The sequence below is a fragment of the Zosterops lateralis genome (assembly GCF_965231275.1).
Source record: "Zosterops lateralis genome assembly, chromosome: 4".
NCBI lineage: Eukaryota > Metazoa > Chordata > Aves > Passeriformes > Zosteropidae > Zosterops > Zosterops lateralis.
The window spans coordinates 13540307-13559925 of NC_139765.1; the positions used below are offsets into that span (position 1 = coordinate 13540307).

General features: G+C 44.5%; 1 protein-coding gene across 1 annotated transcript; it reads right to left on the minus strand.

Moving 5' to 3' along the window:
* Window positions 1-4101: 4101 nt before the first annotated feature.
* Window positions 4102-11054, minus strand: LOC310908878 (C-type lectin domain family 6 member A-like). Its single transcript, XM_083860313.1, has 6 exons — window positions 10805-11054; window positions 8709-8783; window positions 8065-8151; window positions 6560-6625; window positions 5529-5671; window positions 4102-4230 (listed from the first exon to the last, which is right to left on the minus strand). The coding sequence occupies exons 1-6, from the start codon at window positions 10884-10886 to the stop codon at window positions 4207-4209; spliced, it is 477 nt and encodes a 158-aa protein (XP_083716439.1). The 5' UTR covers window positions 10887-11054; the 3' UTR covers window positions 4102-4206.
* Window positions 11055-19619: the final 8565 nt, after the last annotated feature.

The following is a 19619-nucleotide window of genomic DNA, read 5'->3' on the forward strand; positions in this document are numbered from 1 at the left end:
AAAAAACCCTGAAAAATGCTGTCAACATAGCTGTGAATCATCTGATCCTCCAAAACTACTGTTATTAACTCCAGATGCTTGTAACTGAGACACTTTCACCTTCGCTCTCCCTGATCAGTTTGGCCAAGAAGCCTCCAGACAATTCCTAAAATGGAAGTTGGTAAACACAATAGGAATTTCTTGAAGCCTAAAGGCAGAAATACCCTCCAAACTGATTCACTGGAAAATTACTTTAAAGTATTGCCATGATGTAGGGAGAAAAATGCAAACATTTTAAGGAAAAAGCATGGCATTTTTCAAGAGGGCTCTCAAGGGACTGACTTGAAAAGTCAGAGTTGGATTCCGTGGTGCTGCCTCTTGTCTGCTGCTACCCAGTGATCACTTACTGATCATAAAATCATGGAATTGTTTAGATTGGAATAGACTATCTAATTCCAACCCCTCTGCCATGGGCAGGGACACCTTCCACTATCCCAGATTCCTCAGAGCCTCATCCAGCTGGATGGACCCTGGCCTTGGACACTGCCAGGGATCCAGTGGCAGCCACAGCTTCTCTGGAAAACTGTGCCAGGGCCTCATCACCCCTGAGTATAGAACTTTTTCCTAATATTTGCTCTAAATCTTTTCTCTTTTAGTTCAAAACTGTTAAAGCTTGTCCTGTCATTACCTGCTCATGTAAAAAGTCACTCTCCCTCTTTTTTTATAAGTTCCCTTCAGGCACTGCAAGGCCACAATGAGGTCTCTCCAAAGCCTTCTCCTCTCCAGGCTGAACAATCCCAATTCCCTCAGCCTTTCCTCCCAGCAGAGCTGCTCCATCCCTCTGATGCCCTTGGTGTCCCTGCTCTGGCCTGGCTCCAGCAGCTCCCTGTCCTTCCTGTGCTGGGCCCAGGGCTGGATGCAGCCCTGCAGGGGGGTCTCAGCAGAGCGGGGCAGAGGGGCAGAATCCCCCCTCCCCTGCTGCCCTGGGGCTCTGGGTGCAGCCCAGTACAGGGGGGCTCTGGGTCCCAGCACACACGGCTGGGCAGGGCCAGCTCACCCACAGCACCCCCAAATCCTTCTGCCAGGGCTGCTCCCTCTCCTCTTCCTCACCTGGATTGATCCCAGGGGCTGTCCTGACCCAAGTGCAGCACCAGTACCTGGTCTTGTTAAACTCCATGAGATTCCTGTGGGCCACTTCCCAAGAAAGAACAGAATTTCTCTATTGAGAATATGTGACTCACCACAGAGCAAACATCACTCTTAGCACCTTAAAACATCACTCACTATTTGAGGCCTTTGCAGCCACAAACCCAAAACGCTTCCAGGAAGTCCAGTGTGTGCTGAAAAGGAACCCAATCTGCCAGTGATTGCTGCGAGCTCTGTAACTCTGTCAGTGCTACCTCCAAGGTGTTCTTTGTGTGTCCTGAACCCTGCTTGCTGTTCTGATGGCATATCTGCATTGGCAGTGCCTCCTCCCTGAACTGCCCATTTGGCAGTGAGGTCCTTTTCTTGCATTGGTACATTTGTCATTTAGAACCAGATAAAATTGTTTGCATGTGCAATACTGCATGAACTTCTTTTATTTACATAAAGCATCACTTGTCTCTGAAATGTCTATTCATGTCTGTCTCTGCTTAGTTACTTCTATGCAACAGTTCCTGGGCATTTTAATGGTTTGGGGTGGTTTCATCTACCAACCTTGCTTTCATTCACTGTTTTCTCCTAGAGTAAAATCAAAATCTCTTGGCTGTGATTTTTGCCAAGATACTCAGAGCATTTTTTCCACCAAGTGTATCCTGAATACCACAGCTGGCTTGAGACACAGTTGGGATACAGGTCCATAAAAATAAGACAAGCCCTGAAGATCAGCTCTTGGAGGTGTCTGTGTCATAGGTTCTCCTCAATAAAGGTCATTAATGGAGCCAAGTCCTGCATCCAAGATGTGCCCCTCTGGGGCTGCTGCTGGCAGCCTGGCCAGGGAGTGTCACCCATTGTCCAGCTGCAGCAAGAATTAAACCAGCCTCGCATTGTCTGAGGCACTGAGCACAGAAGCAGTGAGAGGTCAGGTTGGGATTGCTTCAGGATTGCCTGGCCTTAGCGTCAGGATTAGACCCTGACCAAACCAGAGTGAGGAGGAAATGCTTCACCCTTCCCTTGCAGTAGGGATGCCAGAGGTAATCCAATAATCACTAGCTGTAAAAGGAAAGTTTATTGTAGAACTTAGATCACAAAATCAGAGAACTGTGAACAAGAACAAAACAGAGGCAGAGGAAACAAAGCACTTTCAGTCAAACTTCTGCCTTTGGTAGGGATTTCCTTGCAAGCTGTAGTTGCTCCTGAGTCCTGAGACTTCCAGTGGCTTTCTGGGTTTGATGGGGTTTGTGCAGCTGCACAGTGACCCCAGGGTGGCTTTCCCTTCCCACCCCTCTGGTGCATAGCTGCTGCCTCTGCTGCCTGCTGAAGACTCCAACTGAGGGCCAGTGGCTGCCAGGTAAAGAAGCTTTTCCCTGGGCCTGCCTTCAGGAGAGCCCATTTGATCCAAGGGGGCACATTCCAGCAGCTGGAATATGAAAATAGAAGGGCAGAAATCTATAACACAACATAGAATGCTCTCCTGCCCTCTCCAGTAAAGTGAGTGCAAGCAAAGAGCCCCTCCAGCTCAGATTCCTTCTGGAATAACAGTGCAGATCCTGGGGTCTGACACAGATCGTTCTGTTACAGCTCCATGTTCTCAGTCTGTTCTTTGGGGATTGAAAGTCAGGGAAAGAACTGCAAACACGTTTCAAAGCATCTTGATGCGAGCAGTCGGTGAGGAGGACTGCTGGTGTGAAGGATGTCAAAATGTGCTTTCAAGTCAGAAAGAGACAGTTTTTCCTGTAGGATTTGATTTTCCCTTCCAATAGCCACAACATGCTGTGTATAGATTTTTTTGATTGAGCAATTTTTTTCCCAGTGGTAAACCGGCCATCAGTGTCACTTCCTCAAGGACTTCACAGAGCCTTCTCCATCCTTCAACTGAAGGAGAGAGCCATGAAAGGCACTAATAAACTGCCTGAAAGGATGCAGCAAAAAGGATAACTCTTGGAGTCACAAAAGGCCCAGGGTCCCAAGAGCCACTGAAGTACATGGGCAGAGCTTTGGTGACATTCCGTTTCCTGATCACTCAGCTCTCTTTTCCTGGTACCACCTGTTTCTGCCGTTGTCTTGAACTGTTTTGAGCAGAAAAAGCCCTCAGGCATCATGTCCTCCTGTGATCAATCTCCAAGAAAAAGAGGGCAGGGCATGGTGTTGCCATTCCCTGCAGGTCACTCTCATACTTCTCACCAGCTCCTTCACACGTCACTGTGGGTTTCATTGTTCTGTTTTCTGTCCAGCTCAGCTTCTCTCGGGACTCTGTTTTTCAGGCTTTGCTGGTCTCTGCTGGTCGCCATCCTGTGCCCTTCCCCAGCAGATCCTAAATCTGACACTCCTTCCCTTCTCCACACAGAACTGTAGCTGATTTTATGCCCAGAGCTGTGCTGCTGTAGGATCCTTTCCCTTGGGCTGATTCCCATTTCCCCCCACAGGCTTGGAGATCCCATGTGCTCTTGAAACAGTCTGGGACAGGGGATGGTTTATCCATACCCACACCTGACTTTGTCCCAGGAAGGAGTGGGTTGCCCTGCCCTACCAGATCCCAACCAGAAATCTGCGCTGCCCTTCTGTTGTGGCTGCAGGCAAGGCCAGGCTGTGGGGAAGGCTAGGTGGGGAAGAGTGTCCTCATGCCCAGGCAGGGCTGGGAGCAAAGGGTTGTGGATAGATGTGACTTGCAGAGTCAGGATCTGTTTGGGGTCACCCCTGTCCCCAGCCAGGGACAGTGCTTGGCTGGAAATGCCACCTCTGGCATAAGACAGTCCCAGACTCCTCCTGTGTGCCAGTGCTAGTTCTTGCAGAGGGGATCCATCCAGGCTCAGACACCAGCAGGAGTGGGCTGAGCTCACCACAAATCTGGAGAGAGGCTGCAGAAGTCCCTGGGAGCAGAGATTGAGCAGCTAAAGAGAAATGAGATATATCCCATCCACATTTCCTACAGGAAGCTGGGGTGACATTCCTGCTTGTTTTTAGCTCTCCTTCTGATGTCTTTTTGACATTGTTGCAGCTTTTTCACACATATTATGTGTTGTTGAGGATCCATCACAAGGTGCAGTTGCTACTTCACCATATCCAATGACCATGCAGTCATAGTCACTATAAGGTCTGCTTATACTGAACCTGATCAGGGGAAAAAAAGTAAAATTTGATTACATTCCTGATGTGCAGTGAAAGGCAGACTGGCATCCAGCCTGGCTGCTAAGCTGTGTTACTGCCACTAGGACCAGGAACTGCTTTGCTGGCATCTCCCTCCCACTCCTCACTTTTGTTCTCCACATCTCCACAAAAGTTTCTGAGCAATGCTTTCTCATCCAGACCTTCCCCTGCTTTTGGTCCCCTCCAGCCAATAGTGCTGACATTACCTCCCCTCCTGTCCCTGCCTTCTGTCTCCCTCCTTCCCCCAAGGAACTGCATCCAGTCAGATTCTTTCTTCCACAGCAGAACTACAGCTGTGTCCTCTCTTGTCATCCTGATGGGACAGGCCTGTGTTCCCTGGCACTGAAAGGCTCCCTTTCCTTGGCACAGGCACAGGCATGTGCTGAAGCAGCTGCATGTCAAGGAATCAGGTTCCCCCAAAGCACAGTCCCTGATCTCCCTTGAGCTCTCTGCTCTTTGCTCTGCCTTTGGGATTTTCCTGTTCCCAGATGCATGGCAGGGACTTGCTGGAATGAGCTCACATGTCTGGGTTGTGCTTCATGTTGTTGATCCACTTCCACTCCCGCTCCTTCTGAAAGTATGTGAGACCAAGTAAGTAGTACTTATATTTTGATTGTGAGAGAAGGTAACTCTGGAAAGGAAGCCAGCAATGGGAACACATGAAAATGACATTTTTTTCAACAGAGGCACAGAAGGCTCAGTTCTAAACATCCAGCACAGAGAGTACAGTGTGTATCCGGCTACACCACCTCGGCTCACAGCTCCAGAGGATGAATTTCTCCATTTTAGAGGCCCTTTATGAATATAACAAATGTAATAATACACCTGTGGAGCCATTATGGGTGTAATTTGTAGTTTAACAGGTGTGACTTGATACCTGGGGACGCTTTTCCCTTTCAATGGGGGTGACAAAGCCTCTTCAGGTTTTGCCAAACAATGGTTCTCACAAAGAAGTGTCTGTTCAACCTCCTTGGCCTGTGTGCTTAATCCCTGTAAAACCCCAGGCAGCAGAACAGGGAGTTTGCTCCTTCCCATGGGAACAGGCCTGGGCACAGAAGCTTCCAAGGACAGGACTCCAAGCCCCAGGACGCCCCTCTCTGTGCAGGGCTTTGGTCCCACTGCCAGGACTGGGATGTCCCTGGCTGGCAGCAGGTCCCAGAGCCTAAGGACACATGACAGGAACAGGCACAAGTGTCACTGCTCAGCCCTTGGCCAGGCAGCTCCAGTCCCCTGAGCAGCTGCCCCAGGGAGTTAGATCTCACCAGCTCTTTTCTGCTGTCAATGATCACCAGGTCTGAGCCCATGGCAGCACATTCTTCACGGGAGGCATTCCAGTCCTTCCATCTCTCTTCTGGAGAAAAGAAGTAGCATTTTCTCCCATGTTTTTTCCATGGTGGGGTGCAGCCTGCAGAAGAGAAGAAGAGATGTGGAAAATCCATGTTCACACTGACCAAAAGATGCCATGACAAAAGAGAGGTCAAAAGAGGGAATTCCAGACACAGAAATCCCTGTATGCTCCTGCTGAGAATTGTCACCAGAGCACCAGGGATTCCCCACAGGCTCTGGAGCTGATACCACCCCAGAATCACCAGGCAGGAGCCATACAGGGAGCAGCACAGTAAACAAGATCCAGCCTTTCCCATCTTTGTTCAGGGCATACAGAGAAATGCTCAGGGCACAAAAGCAGCTCTCAGATTCCCGAAGTCTGGTTTGTATGATGCAGAGTTGGGCAGCAGGGGTGCTACTGAAAGCATCAACATTTGTGTGCATTGCCAGGCAGGGCAGCAGGAGGAGCAGAGAGGGGGAGTTGGAAAGAGGGATGGGATTCAGGGAGACAGGGCCTGCAAGTGACACTTTGGTTTGGGATCCAGCAGCTCCTAAAGAGAGGCATGAAATTGCACTGAGGTGTCAAAGGCTGGCAATGGAAGGGCTTCGGGAAAGCAGCACAGGCACACTGTCCATCCTGCTCCCTGTAGGGCTGGGGTACCAGAGGAAGTGTTCCTCCTGTCCCTTTCCTGCTTCAGACTGCTCTGGCATCAGTTTTTCCCTGTGGAACAGGAATGCAAAGCTGAGCCAGCACTGGTTCCAAAGGAGGTGCAAATGCAAACCCTCCATGGGCTCCAGAGCTCATCCTGGGATTGTCCCAGTGTAAGGTATGTATTCCTGACAGGACAGAAGGGTTGTTTGTTTTCCTTCTGAACAAAATCCTGACACGGCCCCTTTTCTGTCCCCATTAACCGTTAATCCAACAGGTTTCTGGCAACTCCCTTTGGAATGACAGAGGATTGCCTACCTAGTGCCTCTTCAGGGATGAAAGACAATGTTGTTGAGCTGTTTTGGCTGCCTGCAGTTGGACCATCTGGAAATAAGAACACAATTTCTGCTTACAAGGAATGACCACTATATGCACTGTCAGAGCTCTGCTGGACCTCTCTGAACCCCTCTCTGACCCAACACAGAATGCAAACTCTGCCTCTTTGCTCATGATTTACCATAAAAATCATTAAGTGGTCAGGTCATGTTCCACTGAGTAAAAGGCAACACTTTAGTTCATTTAAACAAGTTATATCTTAATAATAGTGTACTTGGCATAACAAGACCCTATGGAAAATGCATACAAAACTAAAACTTAGAATGAACTCAAAATGCAACAGTTTGGGGGTTTTTTTTGGAGCACAAGTGAAACCCGTGTGCTCTTGAACTTAAAAACTATCTTTATTTCATTTCTCAAGTTTGATCTAGATCCCAAGTTTCTTAGGAGTATTTTTTCAGGTCTGTAGCTGTTCTGAGCCAGTACTGAGCCCCACAAAGGAACTAGAACTAAAGCCAGTCCTGAATCTAAGTCTAAGGATTCCTCTTTCCATGTTAAAGCTGTATTAAATGGAAATTACATTTTTTTTATTTTGCGCAGGTTTAGTATTTTTTTTTAGTTTGCCCCACCTTTTGCTGTTTGACATTTTATAAATGTCAGGGCACTGTCAGATATCAATACTGAACTCTTTGCCTTGAAAAAGAGGAATAAATTGCCTCCACAGCCCTATTTTTTAAGTTGCAAGGATCAAAGGCTTTGCCATGTCTTCCCCGAGTGCATCTCTGAGCTAGTGGCAAACTCTGGGACTTGAGAGTGATTGGTTGTGGAAGCTTCTCAAGCTTTCTCAGCTATCAAAGGATGGAAAGAAACAAGCAAAACCATCTGAAATTTAAAAATGGTTCCTTGAAAACATTTAAAGGAAATACCAAATGGATCTATTAATTGTTTTTCTGATGGAAGTAAGATTTTTTTTCTACAAAATATTATTTATCTCTTTATGTAGCTCAAAATATGTAATGATCTTAAGCAAACTCCTTTAAGTGATTTAGTTGCCTCCTTCAAATGAACTTTAATTCATAATTATTTTAAGATTTTTGGTGTTATGGACCTCTTATTCTCATGATACAACCTCATCACCTTCTGGGATTCTCACAGTTAGCAATGATATTACTGGTAGGCATTATCAAATCTTAACTTATTTCTTCAAAACATTTGTACAATAGATTCTTTGTCATTTGAATGTTGTCAGTTTTTTGTTTGGATTTTGGCTTTTTCATCTGTTGGAATTTTAAACTTCCAAAACACTTGACTCTCTTACAGATTTCCTCTGACAAGCCATGGTTGGCTAAAAACTGCTATTCTTTGCCTTCAAACCAAACTTCTGTTCCTACTGGCTTTATTTGTCATGGCCTGGACATCAGTCAGTGGGAGAGAGACACAAATTCATTGCTGTTATGACAAGACAATAAGACAACAAAAGAACTTACATGTGATTATTAAATATACAGCCAGGACCAGTACAAGGATGATCACCACCAATATAGCAACACATTTTCTGGAACAACAGCTCTTACCTACAGAGGGGCAGAAAAAAAAAATATTAGGGCAACAGCTGGCTAGAAGCACCTTTCCTCTGCATTCCATGGTGCCCTTTTCAGGCTCACTCTGGGAATCTGGGGCCTTCCAGATCTGCAGGCTGGAGCCAGGCTGAATGTCCTGGTGCTTCCCCACTAGCTCTGGTCACCTGTGCTCAGGGAACTGAACAGATCCCAACCTGCCATGGGTTTGAGGAGAGGTGAAAAGGAGGAGAAGGCTAGCAATCAATGCCAACCCTCTGCTTCCTCATCTCCTTTGTTCACTTTTCTCTGCTGCTAGGGACAGGAGTCTGGGCTCAGGGGTGTCTGGGTGTGGCCCATCATATCCTTCTATTCCTTTGCCAGGAAAGCCAACACGTGTTTAGGGGCACAGAATGCAACACCTCAGCTGCCCCTGCTCTGAGTGTGGAGGGGCGACAATAGTACCCTCCTACCTCCTCATGGTTTTGGGTCACTGCATGTTTAGGGCATTAGGATCAGCCCCTCACTCCTTCTTGTTTAAATTTCCATCACGTTATCAGACAGTTAAAACTCACCAGATGATTTGCAGTTTGCTGCAGCATTTATGTCTTGGGATTTCACTCTCACTTCTGCATAGGTACAACCTGAGCCTGGGAACAAGAACAGAGCACAGAGAGAGCTGACAATCAACTCAAATGAAACAAAAATGACTGAAATTGTGAGAAATGCTGAACACAGGACAGACAGCAGCTGGTTGATGTGACTGTGGTTAACTATGCACAAATTATATTTTTCTCCATTATAGGCCCTGATCTGTGCTCTGTGGTGACCAGGGACAGGACCTGAGGGAACAGCTGGAGCTGTGTCAGGACAGAGTCAGGTTGGGTATCAGGGAAGGTTCTTCCCCCAGAGGGTTGTGAGCACTGAACAGGCTCCCCAGGGAATGGTCACAGCCCCAAGGCTGTCAGCGCTCCGGGAGCATTTGGATAATGCTCTCAGGGATGCACAGGGTGGGATTGTTGGGGTGTCTTGAGCAGGGCCAGGAGTTGGGCTGGGTGATCCTTGTGGGTCCCTTCCAGCTCAGGATATTCTGATTCCATGTTCCATGATGACATTTTCACTTTTGGAACACTTGCTATAGGCAGGAACAGATCTGGTTTCTCTTCAAGGCAGACAGTACCAGAGGGGACAGGGGCACACACCCACATTGTCAATCTTGACAAAAGAGGAGAAAGTGCCAAGGGTGGCCTGAGGTTGTTCATCCAGATAGGAATGGTGAGAATGACTAAAATATCAAACCCTGAAAACTGCAGATTGTGCTAAATTTGGAGGTGTTTGAGATCGCATCAAAATTAACAGGATAACATGGAGAATAGTGAAATAAATCTATCATCTGCATGTAATAAATACAAGCCAGCGGGGAAGAAAACATATGGAGAGGAAAGAAAAGTCAGAGGGAGATAAAAAGTGGGTAGAAAGTCAAATATAGGATGTTGCAATATTATAAATCTCAAAGTCATCATGATATACAACACTGAGCTCCCTGGGTTCCATCACTGTACAGAGCTAGGACAGAAGCCAGGGTTTTGAGCTCTTTTCAGAAGATGGAGACAACATCTGGGAAATCTTGTGCATAAATTCAGTGAGCACACAGAAGAGTTTGTAGGGGTTTCCCCAAAAGGCACAAGCAAAGAAACATAAAAATGTTACTAGAAAGCTATCAAAATTTTGAATAGGAATACATGGGTTAAATTATAAGGAAAATGGAACTTGTAATCAAGTGTCATATATTGTGGTCAATTGAGCCCTGAATTCATCTGTTGAAAGGGGAAGTAAAACCCCATTTCCTGGGGTGTTAATAACTGCACCCATCTGAAAAGAGATGCAGAGAGTTCACACTTTGTGCAAAAAACAAGCACCCGATGGCAAGATATAATTTCTGTCAGAGTGAAAGGAGGGTTAGAAAGAAAGGAAGGAAGAAAGAAAATTAAATGCAGAGTCATAAAGTCTGTTAAATACAAAAGTCTGTTAATTTTTAGGTTGTACTTTTATGCAGATACTGCAAAACCAGTGAAAACATTTATGTAAAAATTTTTAGTGCATAAAGATAAGTCATAGGTTAGAATTTTGCAAAGTGTTTAATCGTAAATCAGACTATACTTGTCCATGAAACATTTCACACTTGTGCATTAAACAAGCAGTTTATACAGCCAGAGCAGGAGGAGAAGCCCCCAGACAATGCCTGCTGTGCTCAGGGAGCAGGAACAGCTGTGCAGGAGACTGCTACAAACACCAGCAACAGCAGCCACTCCATCCTGAGTAGTTTGCTGCAGTAATCTCAGTCTGCTGGGGGACAACAGGCCTGGTCAGGAGCAGTGGATGTTCAGCTCTGGAATGGTCTCCAAAATGGATAAAAATTACCCTTAATATCACACCAGAGATGCTCCCTCACACTTGCACCTTAGCAAGAGAAAAGTAGATCTTATAACAACTTGCCTTTGCAAATATAAACAACCCTATCTGGATGCTCCACCTGCACATCTTCCCAGCACTAGTCCTCGCATTTCCCTTGTGCTCTTTGGGACTTTGGTGTTCCAAGGAACTCTCTTAACATAAGTGAGTGAGAGACAGGAGAATGCCAAGAAAGCTCAGTGCTCAGCACTGGACGTACCTTGGACATCAGGGACTGTCAGGATTCTGGGTCTGATTGATTGAGGCAAGTTCAAGTCAGCATAAAGGATATTTTCTTCCATTCTTGTTCCCTCTTTATGGTTCTTCCGAGCTTGTCTCCCAGCTAGCTTTCTCTTCAGATACCATATAAATGAGTTATTCTTTTGGGTCCAGATTTCAGTCAGAGACGTGATCTTGCTTGGAAGAAGTGGACTCACACTGGGTGGTAAGGAATGTGTTTATTAGGAAGAGCGTGGGTGTGAGTTCAGATTTTGGCTCTTACTTCCCTTAAGTTCAGGGGCATTACTGATGCAGATGAAGGGGAGTGACTTAGGTATAGGGGGCATTGCCATTGCCATTTCGGGGCAAAAGGGGTGGGAGGATACCTGAAGCCTTGGCTGAACCATCTGGCTTTGCAGAACTATAAGACATTGATTTTCTGATTTAGAACAAACTATAGGAAAAAGCTGAGTGGTTTTAAATAAAATAAATACTAATTCTGATTGAACCTTTTTCTTCCACAAAGAGACAATTTTCTATTATGCAAGTATTCTCTCAGGGCCATCAGATCTGGAACACTGTCTGCTGCCAGTGGTAATAGCAGAGGCTTCTTCAAAGGGCCAGGGATGTGTTGTGGTGTTCTGTGCCTCACGTCCCATAATCAGAGGCCTACAGATGCCAAGCTGTGTGAGAGAAAGAAAAGAAATGAAGAAGTTTCTGTGGTAGTTGATGACACAAGTTTGTATTGCAGTCAAATGTAGGTTTGCAGTAGCCCTCAGACCTGACAGGGAGATGTGCCCAGAAATTCTGTGACAGGCAGCTGAAGTACTGAGGTTTAAACTACAGACCCTGACTGAGGCCTGAACATCAGGCCCTGAGCTAAAGTTGCCTCTAGATGAACCTTCCAACCAAATGTTATATATGACGTAACTATTGTTATATGTGTTTGTTTATTGACAAAACATGTGTTTACCTTTCCAAATAAAGAAACTGGATGAGGCCACATCTGGCCTAATTAGGGGGGTACAAGGTTCCCCCTTGAGCCCTGGCCAGGTTTTGGGAGAAATTCAACAGAGGAATGAAACCAGAAATTATGTCAGCTTGTTAATTTAAGAGTTTAAAAGCTGGGCTATTATCACAACAAAGTCGGGAAGCCATTCTATCTCCACAAAAATGGAATGGGTTGGAAAGAATCTTAAAGATCATCTTGTGCCAAACACCTGCCATGGGCAGGGACACCTTCCACTATCCCAGGTTGCTCATAGCCCCATCCAATCTGGCCTTGGATGCTTCCAGGCCTGGGTCAGCCACAGCTTCTTAGGGAAACCCAGATTATTCTGTGATTTTTCAGCTCCACAAAGTCTTAAGTCTTTTTTTTCATTCACAATTATTTTTTTTATACTAGGGAATTGCATTACTAATTTGCCGATTGTAGCATGGACTGAGTGTAAGAAACATCCATCAAGCTCAATCAATTTTTTTGCTTTTTATTACTGGTTTTCTGGAGTGACAAGCACATGATAGCACCGATCCCACAAATTTTGCCATAAAAATAGTGCTCCTCTTTCCTGTGGAATATTGCCTACACTGATCAGCAGGTTCTGCTGCATCTTGAGGGAGTGCTGACTGTGTGGGCCAGTGCTGTTTGAAGAAGGAAGGTGCAGTACCCCACTGAGCTGGTGATTTGAACTCCATTTGACAAGGATGGTGCAAATATCATGGGAGGGGGAAATTAAAAGGAGGCTTCAGCTCCCCTTGTAAATCATTTTATGTGATACTGAGATGCTGCATAACTTAATACTAGAGATATCCACACAGGGTAGTTTGTATTCTATTTCTGAGCACTTAGCCACACTTTTCAGCATTTAAATGTATACTTATTATTATTTCTCTGCGGTATTGTGTATTTCCAACAAAACTATGATGGGGAGCAGTAAATATCTTCAGTAAATTAAAGATATTTTAATGTGGGTCCATATGGGTGGGACAATGGCCCTGTAGGTCTGTGTTAATAATGAGATGTCTGTGTTAATAATTCTGCTGCAATTCATTAGCACCTAATGAATTTGGCTTTCTAAATGCTAGCTATGGGCATGGGCAACATCTGACAGCATTTTTCTAACAAATAACCCCTCATACTCCCACTTCACTCCTACTCTTGTCAGCTCTATTTCCATGTTTTCAAGACCAGTCATGTCCATCTTTTGGCCTATGCAATCCGAAACTCAGTGTGGCCATGACCAAGAAAGACAGAAGGGGAGATTTTTAACATACCAGGCTCTTGTCCAATACTTACATTGTGCAGCTTCAGGTCAGAGATGAAGAATCTTCTGCGGTCATCTGAGTCCAATGGGCCTCTGTACTTCACCAAGAAAACAGATTTGGTAAAGATTTCATTACAAAATCCAAATTCAAAGATAAGTAGTCTGCAAATCAGCTACTCTGAAATAGATAAAATACTTAAAATGAAATATACATTATGAACACAGGTTGCAGTAAACGCTTGGAAGAATAACCCTCGTTTGTGAAAGCAAGCCTTTTGGGCTGGTTTTCACCCCTTGACAATGCTCAGATAATGACTTTTTGGTTGTAATAAAAAGGAAAATTAAAATAAAAACCAAGGATGTGTGAGAGAGGTTTAGAAGGAAGATTTCAAATTGAAAACATCACTTAAATTCCACTTACAGTAACTAGGATGTCTTTCCCTCAAACTATCTGTTCCTTGGGTTCAGTGGATATTCTTGACAGCTGAGAAAATGTGGATTTTTCTGGATTTAATATGCTTGCTTACTATATCCAGAACTAAAGTAATTGGGAGATATTTTCTGATATGTAAAAGATTTGAAAAAACTGGTAACTTTTGGTGGGACCAAAATTATTTTCTAATATAAACAAAGAGTTTCCACTACCAAGGAGGAAAACATCATTGTTAACATTAACTATGCTTTCTGAAAATAATGGAATGTTTAATATTTTTGAAATCAAGCATTTCAATTTTTTCTTTCAGGATGCTTTTTTAGGAGAAATTAAATGCTTTGGGTTTTATTAAACAAATAAGAAGTTTTTTGTTCTGTTTTTTTCTGCTGTGATTCATAGCCAAAAGGTCCCTGTCTGGGTCACAATCCAAAAAAGATTTAAAAAGTGGTTATTATAAGAACCATTTTGCAACCAGCTGATGACTTTAAGGAGGGCTGGCTACCTCACTCCCTCCAAAGTTCACCCATTTTTAGATAAATGTTGCAATATATTTTGTGCAAAATATATCTTACCATTATGTGAAATAGGAACTGAAAACAGCTGAACAAAGTAAACCCACTACAAACTGGCAAACACTTCACTGGTATAAACTCTTTCTCTCTGTATCTGGATAAAATTAAGCTGCCTGTTTCTCTTTTATAATTAAAGCAAAACAAACCAATAGCCTTGTTTTTATTTAGCAGCCTTGGTGGCATTTTTCTGTCTCTAAATTCCAGTTGCTTTAACATCAGGCCTCTATCCTTACTGGTTGCCTGACAGTGGAAAAAACCAAGAATTCCCAAGGATGTCCTATCCTATGCCTGATGTATTTAAGTGTGTCAGGGCCTCCCCACCCTCACAGGGAGCAATTTCTTCCTAATATCCAATCTAAACCTTCTCTCTGTCAGTGTGAAGCCATTGCCCCTTGTCCTGTCAGTCCAGGCCCTTGTCAAGAGTCTCTCTCCATCATTCCTCTGGGCTCCCTTCAGGCTCTGGGAGGCCTCAATTAGATGTCCCCAAAGTCTTCTGTCTTCCAATCTGAACAATCCCAATTCCCTCAGCCTTTCAAGCTGAAGATTCCCAATCCTCTTAGCCTTTGAATATACATTTTTTTTCAACACACTTGGAGCATGACCCTTGGGAAAGGGGGACAAAGAGGAAATCTGTTTGACTTACAGAGAAGCAGATGTTGCCATTTTGGAAGGCACCCCCTGATAAAATGTCAGATCCAGGCAGCTCTCTATGAGGGCTGAATCCAGATGCCACCTAGCCAGTTGTGTGGATGTGCAGCTCGACCCCATCAGCTCCTGTTCCTCATGGTCTCAGTGGAGGTAGAACATGCTGGAAGGATCCAGGAAGGTGGGGAAATGCAGCAATGGAGATGTAAACTGGCCAGAACAAAAGCATGGGAGGAACAAGAGGAAGAGCATTCTCTTGATTCCTGAGAAGAACATCACCATCATCTCTGCAGTCTCTGAATCTTGCTGATACCTTGGGCAGCTACAAGAAGCCTAGTTTATATGGACATGCCTGAGGCTGGGCCTGTTGCCAGGAAGGAGGGCTGGAACCCAACTGTTCCATATATTCAATTTAAAACGTAGGAAAGATCAACACTTTACATAACATGACCTGGCACCTTGCCTGAGTGAAACTGTACTAAGCCATCTCATATACATCTTTAAAGATTTTTAACAGCTGTTCTGTACTACAGAACCAAAACAACGTGGCCAAGTGTTTACCTCCTATCCAGTATCCCTCAGGGTGGGTGAATGTTGGCTCTCCTCATGAAGAAAAAGGGGCTCTTCTGACAAACTTGTCTTGCCATTGCAGATTCTGAAATGAGCCCTGATTGTGCCTCTATGGTGGGATGGTTATGGACAAATTTGTTGGAAAGAAGCTAAGTCATAATGCCGTAGCTTATCAGAGGAAGCTGTTGTGGCACATGGAAAGGGCTCCTGTGATAGCAGTCTGGAAGAGTAGAGTAAGAAAAATGCCTCTGTTCCACGTGCTGTACCTTGGTGGGAGTGAGTCAAAGGAGAAAATGCATCATCTCTTGTGTTGCCTGAGACCTTTCAGTGTAATGACATAAAACAAAAACCTTCAGCACGTTTCTGACCAGTTCTGCCAGGAGGTGCCTTGTCCATCATCTCCAATTTGCCCACTTGCATAATCCACTACAAAACTTACATCAGATCTGTGGATTTTGGAGGACATGATAGTTTATTCCTATTAACTTGCAGGGGAAATGTAGAAAAGCCATTTGTATTATTTTTCTGGGGCAAGCATTGGAAGAACAGATTAACAACAGAGAAGGAGAGTTACCTCTGATCTGATCCTCAGGGACATGGTTTAAAGAGATCAAATTGCATACAGATTGCTTGAATCCCAGGTCATGTTGTTGACAGTCCTGCTTTAGACTGCAAGTATATTTATGGTTTCTTATTTCAGTTCTCTAATCAAATGCTGACATTTTTTATACTGTCTGCTCCAGAGAGGCCCAAGACTCTGTTTTTGGGGAGAACTAGGGCTGAGGGATACAGTAATGCAAATTGAGTATTTGAAGGTTAGGACAGCATAGGGATATCAAACCTGAGAGACTTTGGCCACTCTGGGAGATGAACCAAAGACAGAAATAATCATGAAGTGGGGAGGAGAAAAGGCAAGGGAATCTGCATCTTGCAGAGCTGCCCACATGAGAAATTTTCACTACGGCTTGTTCTCCCCTTTTAGGTGGAAAATCCCTTCCTCACATGGAGAAGAATGTGATATTGGAGGATGCAACTGAGACACTGCTGGAGTGTGCAACTCTCCTGGAATTACAGGGAAAAGTGGTGTAGCTGTGTGACAAGGATTGGAATTGCATGGTGTCTTGGGTGGAACAGGATGTGGTGGGGTTTGTATGGCACTGCTGAGGAGTGTGGGAGAGATGTGCAGGAGCAGGAAGATAACACAGATTGGCAGTGAGCTGCATGCCAAGGAAGATTTTAAATTATAGATGACCTGAGAAGAGGGAGGAAGATAAAATCTGCTTCCTTTAGAAAATTAAATGCTCGTACAGGAGCCAAGTGTGAAAAGAAAGAGGAGAGTCAGAACCACAGGATGCAGTGGCACTTCTGAGTATCTGCCGCAGGCAACAGACAGAGACAGATGGGAGAGGAAAGCAGTGAAGTTTCACTGAGTTTTCTCTCTGGGGATTATGATGACGTGCAACAAACTCAAGGGATGAAGAAGAAGGAAAATGCTATGCCCAGTACTCTCAAAACAGCCCTGATTGTTCCACTGCTGAAATCCTTTGCAGGCAGCACACATGTCCCTGACTCACAGCCAACTTCCACCCCACGCCTCCCCAGCTCAGCAACTCCGTGTTGCAGTGGAGGAAGTAGCAGAATCCTGTTATATAGAGCCAGTTGAAGCAATCTTCACAATATTTGCATTCTGGTGAGATTATTTAACACCTCTGTTCTTTTAGGACAAATTTTAACACAAAAATTCAACTTACAAACAAATTTGGTTTAAGAATGTCTGAAGGCTGATACCCAAATAGGCATTTAACAGAGTGGAACTTGAACCTATTGTAACTAGGCTAAAAAATATCCTTACATTCAGTTGCTCGCTCTTTGACAGTCCTTTTTCCCATGTCTGAATCCATTCCAGATTCTCTTTATTTCAAAAAACTACAGTCCTTGTGGAAGATGGTGCCAAACTGACTCACCTTTTGCCACACTTTTGCAGGGCTACTTCTTCCAAATCCTATGGATCATATGGAAGCAGCAGAGGAGATGTAAAGCTCCTTGTTGAATAATACATGCAATCCTGAAGGAAAGGGGGTGGCATAAGGAAAATTTTTTCACAAGCTGCGTCATGAAAGGACTTCACCTTTGCTTAATGTAATCCCTCAGCTCTCTGGGCTTATTCATAGCTGTGTTGCACAAAGCCTCCTGTTCCAGGAGTTGTCCCACTGCAGCTGTGAAAAGCCCTTTGCTTCTTCACAGACTGAAAATCCTGGGACCAAAAATCCCAAAACCCCTGAAGATTCTCTTTATAATAAGTAATTTGTGAAGTGGGTTAGCAGGGACAGATACGTCAGCATGTGAGGGATTATTTATGGAATGGGGAATTGTAGGACTGCAGTTCTTTTCCCCCTTTTCCCTTTTTAAGCTTTAGAGGGGGGCCAAAAATACCGTTGAAGGCAGGGGCATCCCAGGTGATGGCTAAAGGGATTTTGGAACAGATGTAAACAGTGTCTACATAGCCATTTCCTGGGCAGACTTGTCACTTGAAAGCTCAGAGTACAGGGAGCACAAAGAGGGTCAAAGATGAGCAGTTCCCAGGCTGACAAATTGGCTTTACTTGTCTCACATAGCAAATAGGAGGGCATGGGCACACCCAGAGCTGCAGAAATTGATGCCTACTGGTAAACCCTTGCATGGGTCAGGAGTAATCAGGAGAGGCTCTGCTTTTGAAGGCCACCAATGTAGGCTCTGCAATGACTGTGCATTTGAGGTATTGCAGTTATAACCATGCAGTCCCTCAGGAGCAGTGAAGTGCAATTATGCAGAAAACATTAATTTCTAGAAAGGTTGTTATTTACAGACAACAGTTTTGTAATGAGGTTTCAGAAACAGAAGTGTTCTAACAGTCTGGTCGCTGAGCCTTTGCGTCCTCACAGCTCGATCACCTAAAGATTTGTATCAGACATCCTGTAAATATCCACTGCTGCAACAGTGCTGGTCCCTGCACATTCTCTTCAACTCAGTGACATGTATTCCTAGAACTTCTCCATACTGTGATACCTCTCACAATTTTACACCCCAAATCACCCATGTGTGTGTAAAAAAAATGTCCAACAACTGGAAGACAGAATCATAAAATCATAGAAGGGTTTGGGTTGCAGGGGACCTTAAAGATCATCTCATTTCAACCCTCCTGCCATGGGCAGGGACAACTTCCACTAGACCAGACAGGCCAACGTGCAGAGATGGACAAGAAAGCAGCCACCTCATTTTCTTGGCAAAAGTAGTTTAAAAATGGCAATACATAGAGAAACAAAACATGATACATGGATTGGGCTTTTCAAGAAACCAAATTATCAGTGCTTCTTTTCTCTGTGAGTCTGCACCGTGAAAAGTCTGAGGGGGGCTCAAGCTGAGCATGAGTCAGAGGATTCTTCTCAGCATTTTGTAGGTTGTCCTCTTAAACTGAGAATTTTTTCATTATCTCCTTTCAAATGGCACAGACATGACGATTCTACCCTGTGTCTGATGGATCTGAGATGGGGAACATATATGGCTATGGAAATTCAGAATTTTAGAAGCATATAATAGGCTTAAGCAGGTGAATGGGAAACAGAAATATATACGGTTTGTGTAATGGTTTTTGCAAAAGAACAACTTGTAACAGCATATAGAATGTAACTTGATATGCAGGAAGAACTGATAGCAGTGAACATAGGAATTTAGTTACTAGGTAAAAACTGTTAAGATAAGATGTATATTGTGAAAATTCAGTAAAGCAAGACTTAGGTATTGTGAAAAATCGATGAAGCAGAAAGCTATGGCTTGAATCCAGCAAAATCGGGCTCCCAGTCTTTGGGAAGAACAAAGTGACCTGAAAAATAGCCAAACCTCCACTCACCTGCCCAGAAGTGAAGATCAACCAGCAGACACCTGAGGAAGACATTGGCCTTCCTCCCAAGACCCCAACTCACAACCACCAGTGTAGCCCGGGTTTGTGCCTGAGATGTTTTGGTTTTCTGAAATTCCTTTCCCAGGGAATTTTCTGTAAACAAGAGACATGTTTTTGTAATGGTAAATTGTTTACATTCTTTCCCTAGGAGGGACTTCTTCTTGATGTTCCTCTGGTCTGACCAATGTGATTGAAGAGGTTTGTCTTCTTGTCACCAATCAAGTTGGTCTGTGTAGAATAGTATAAAAAGGGAGACGCATCCCGAGAATAAAGGAGTCATTTTCAGCCTTCTGAAGTCAGAATCTTTGTGTCATTGTAGTGTACAAAAGCGTCACACCAGGAGGAGTGACAGTTAATTAGAATACAAAGCTAGAGAAGGCAGGGAATGGGCAGGT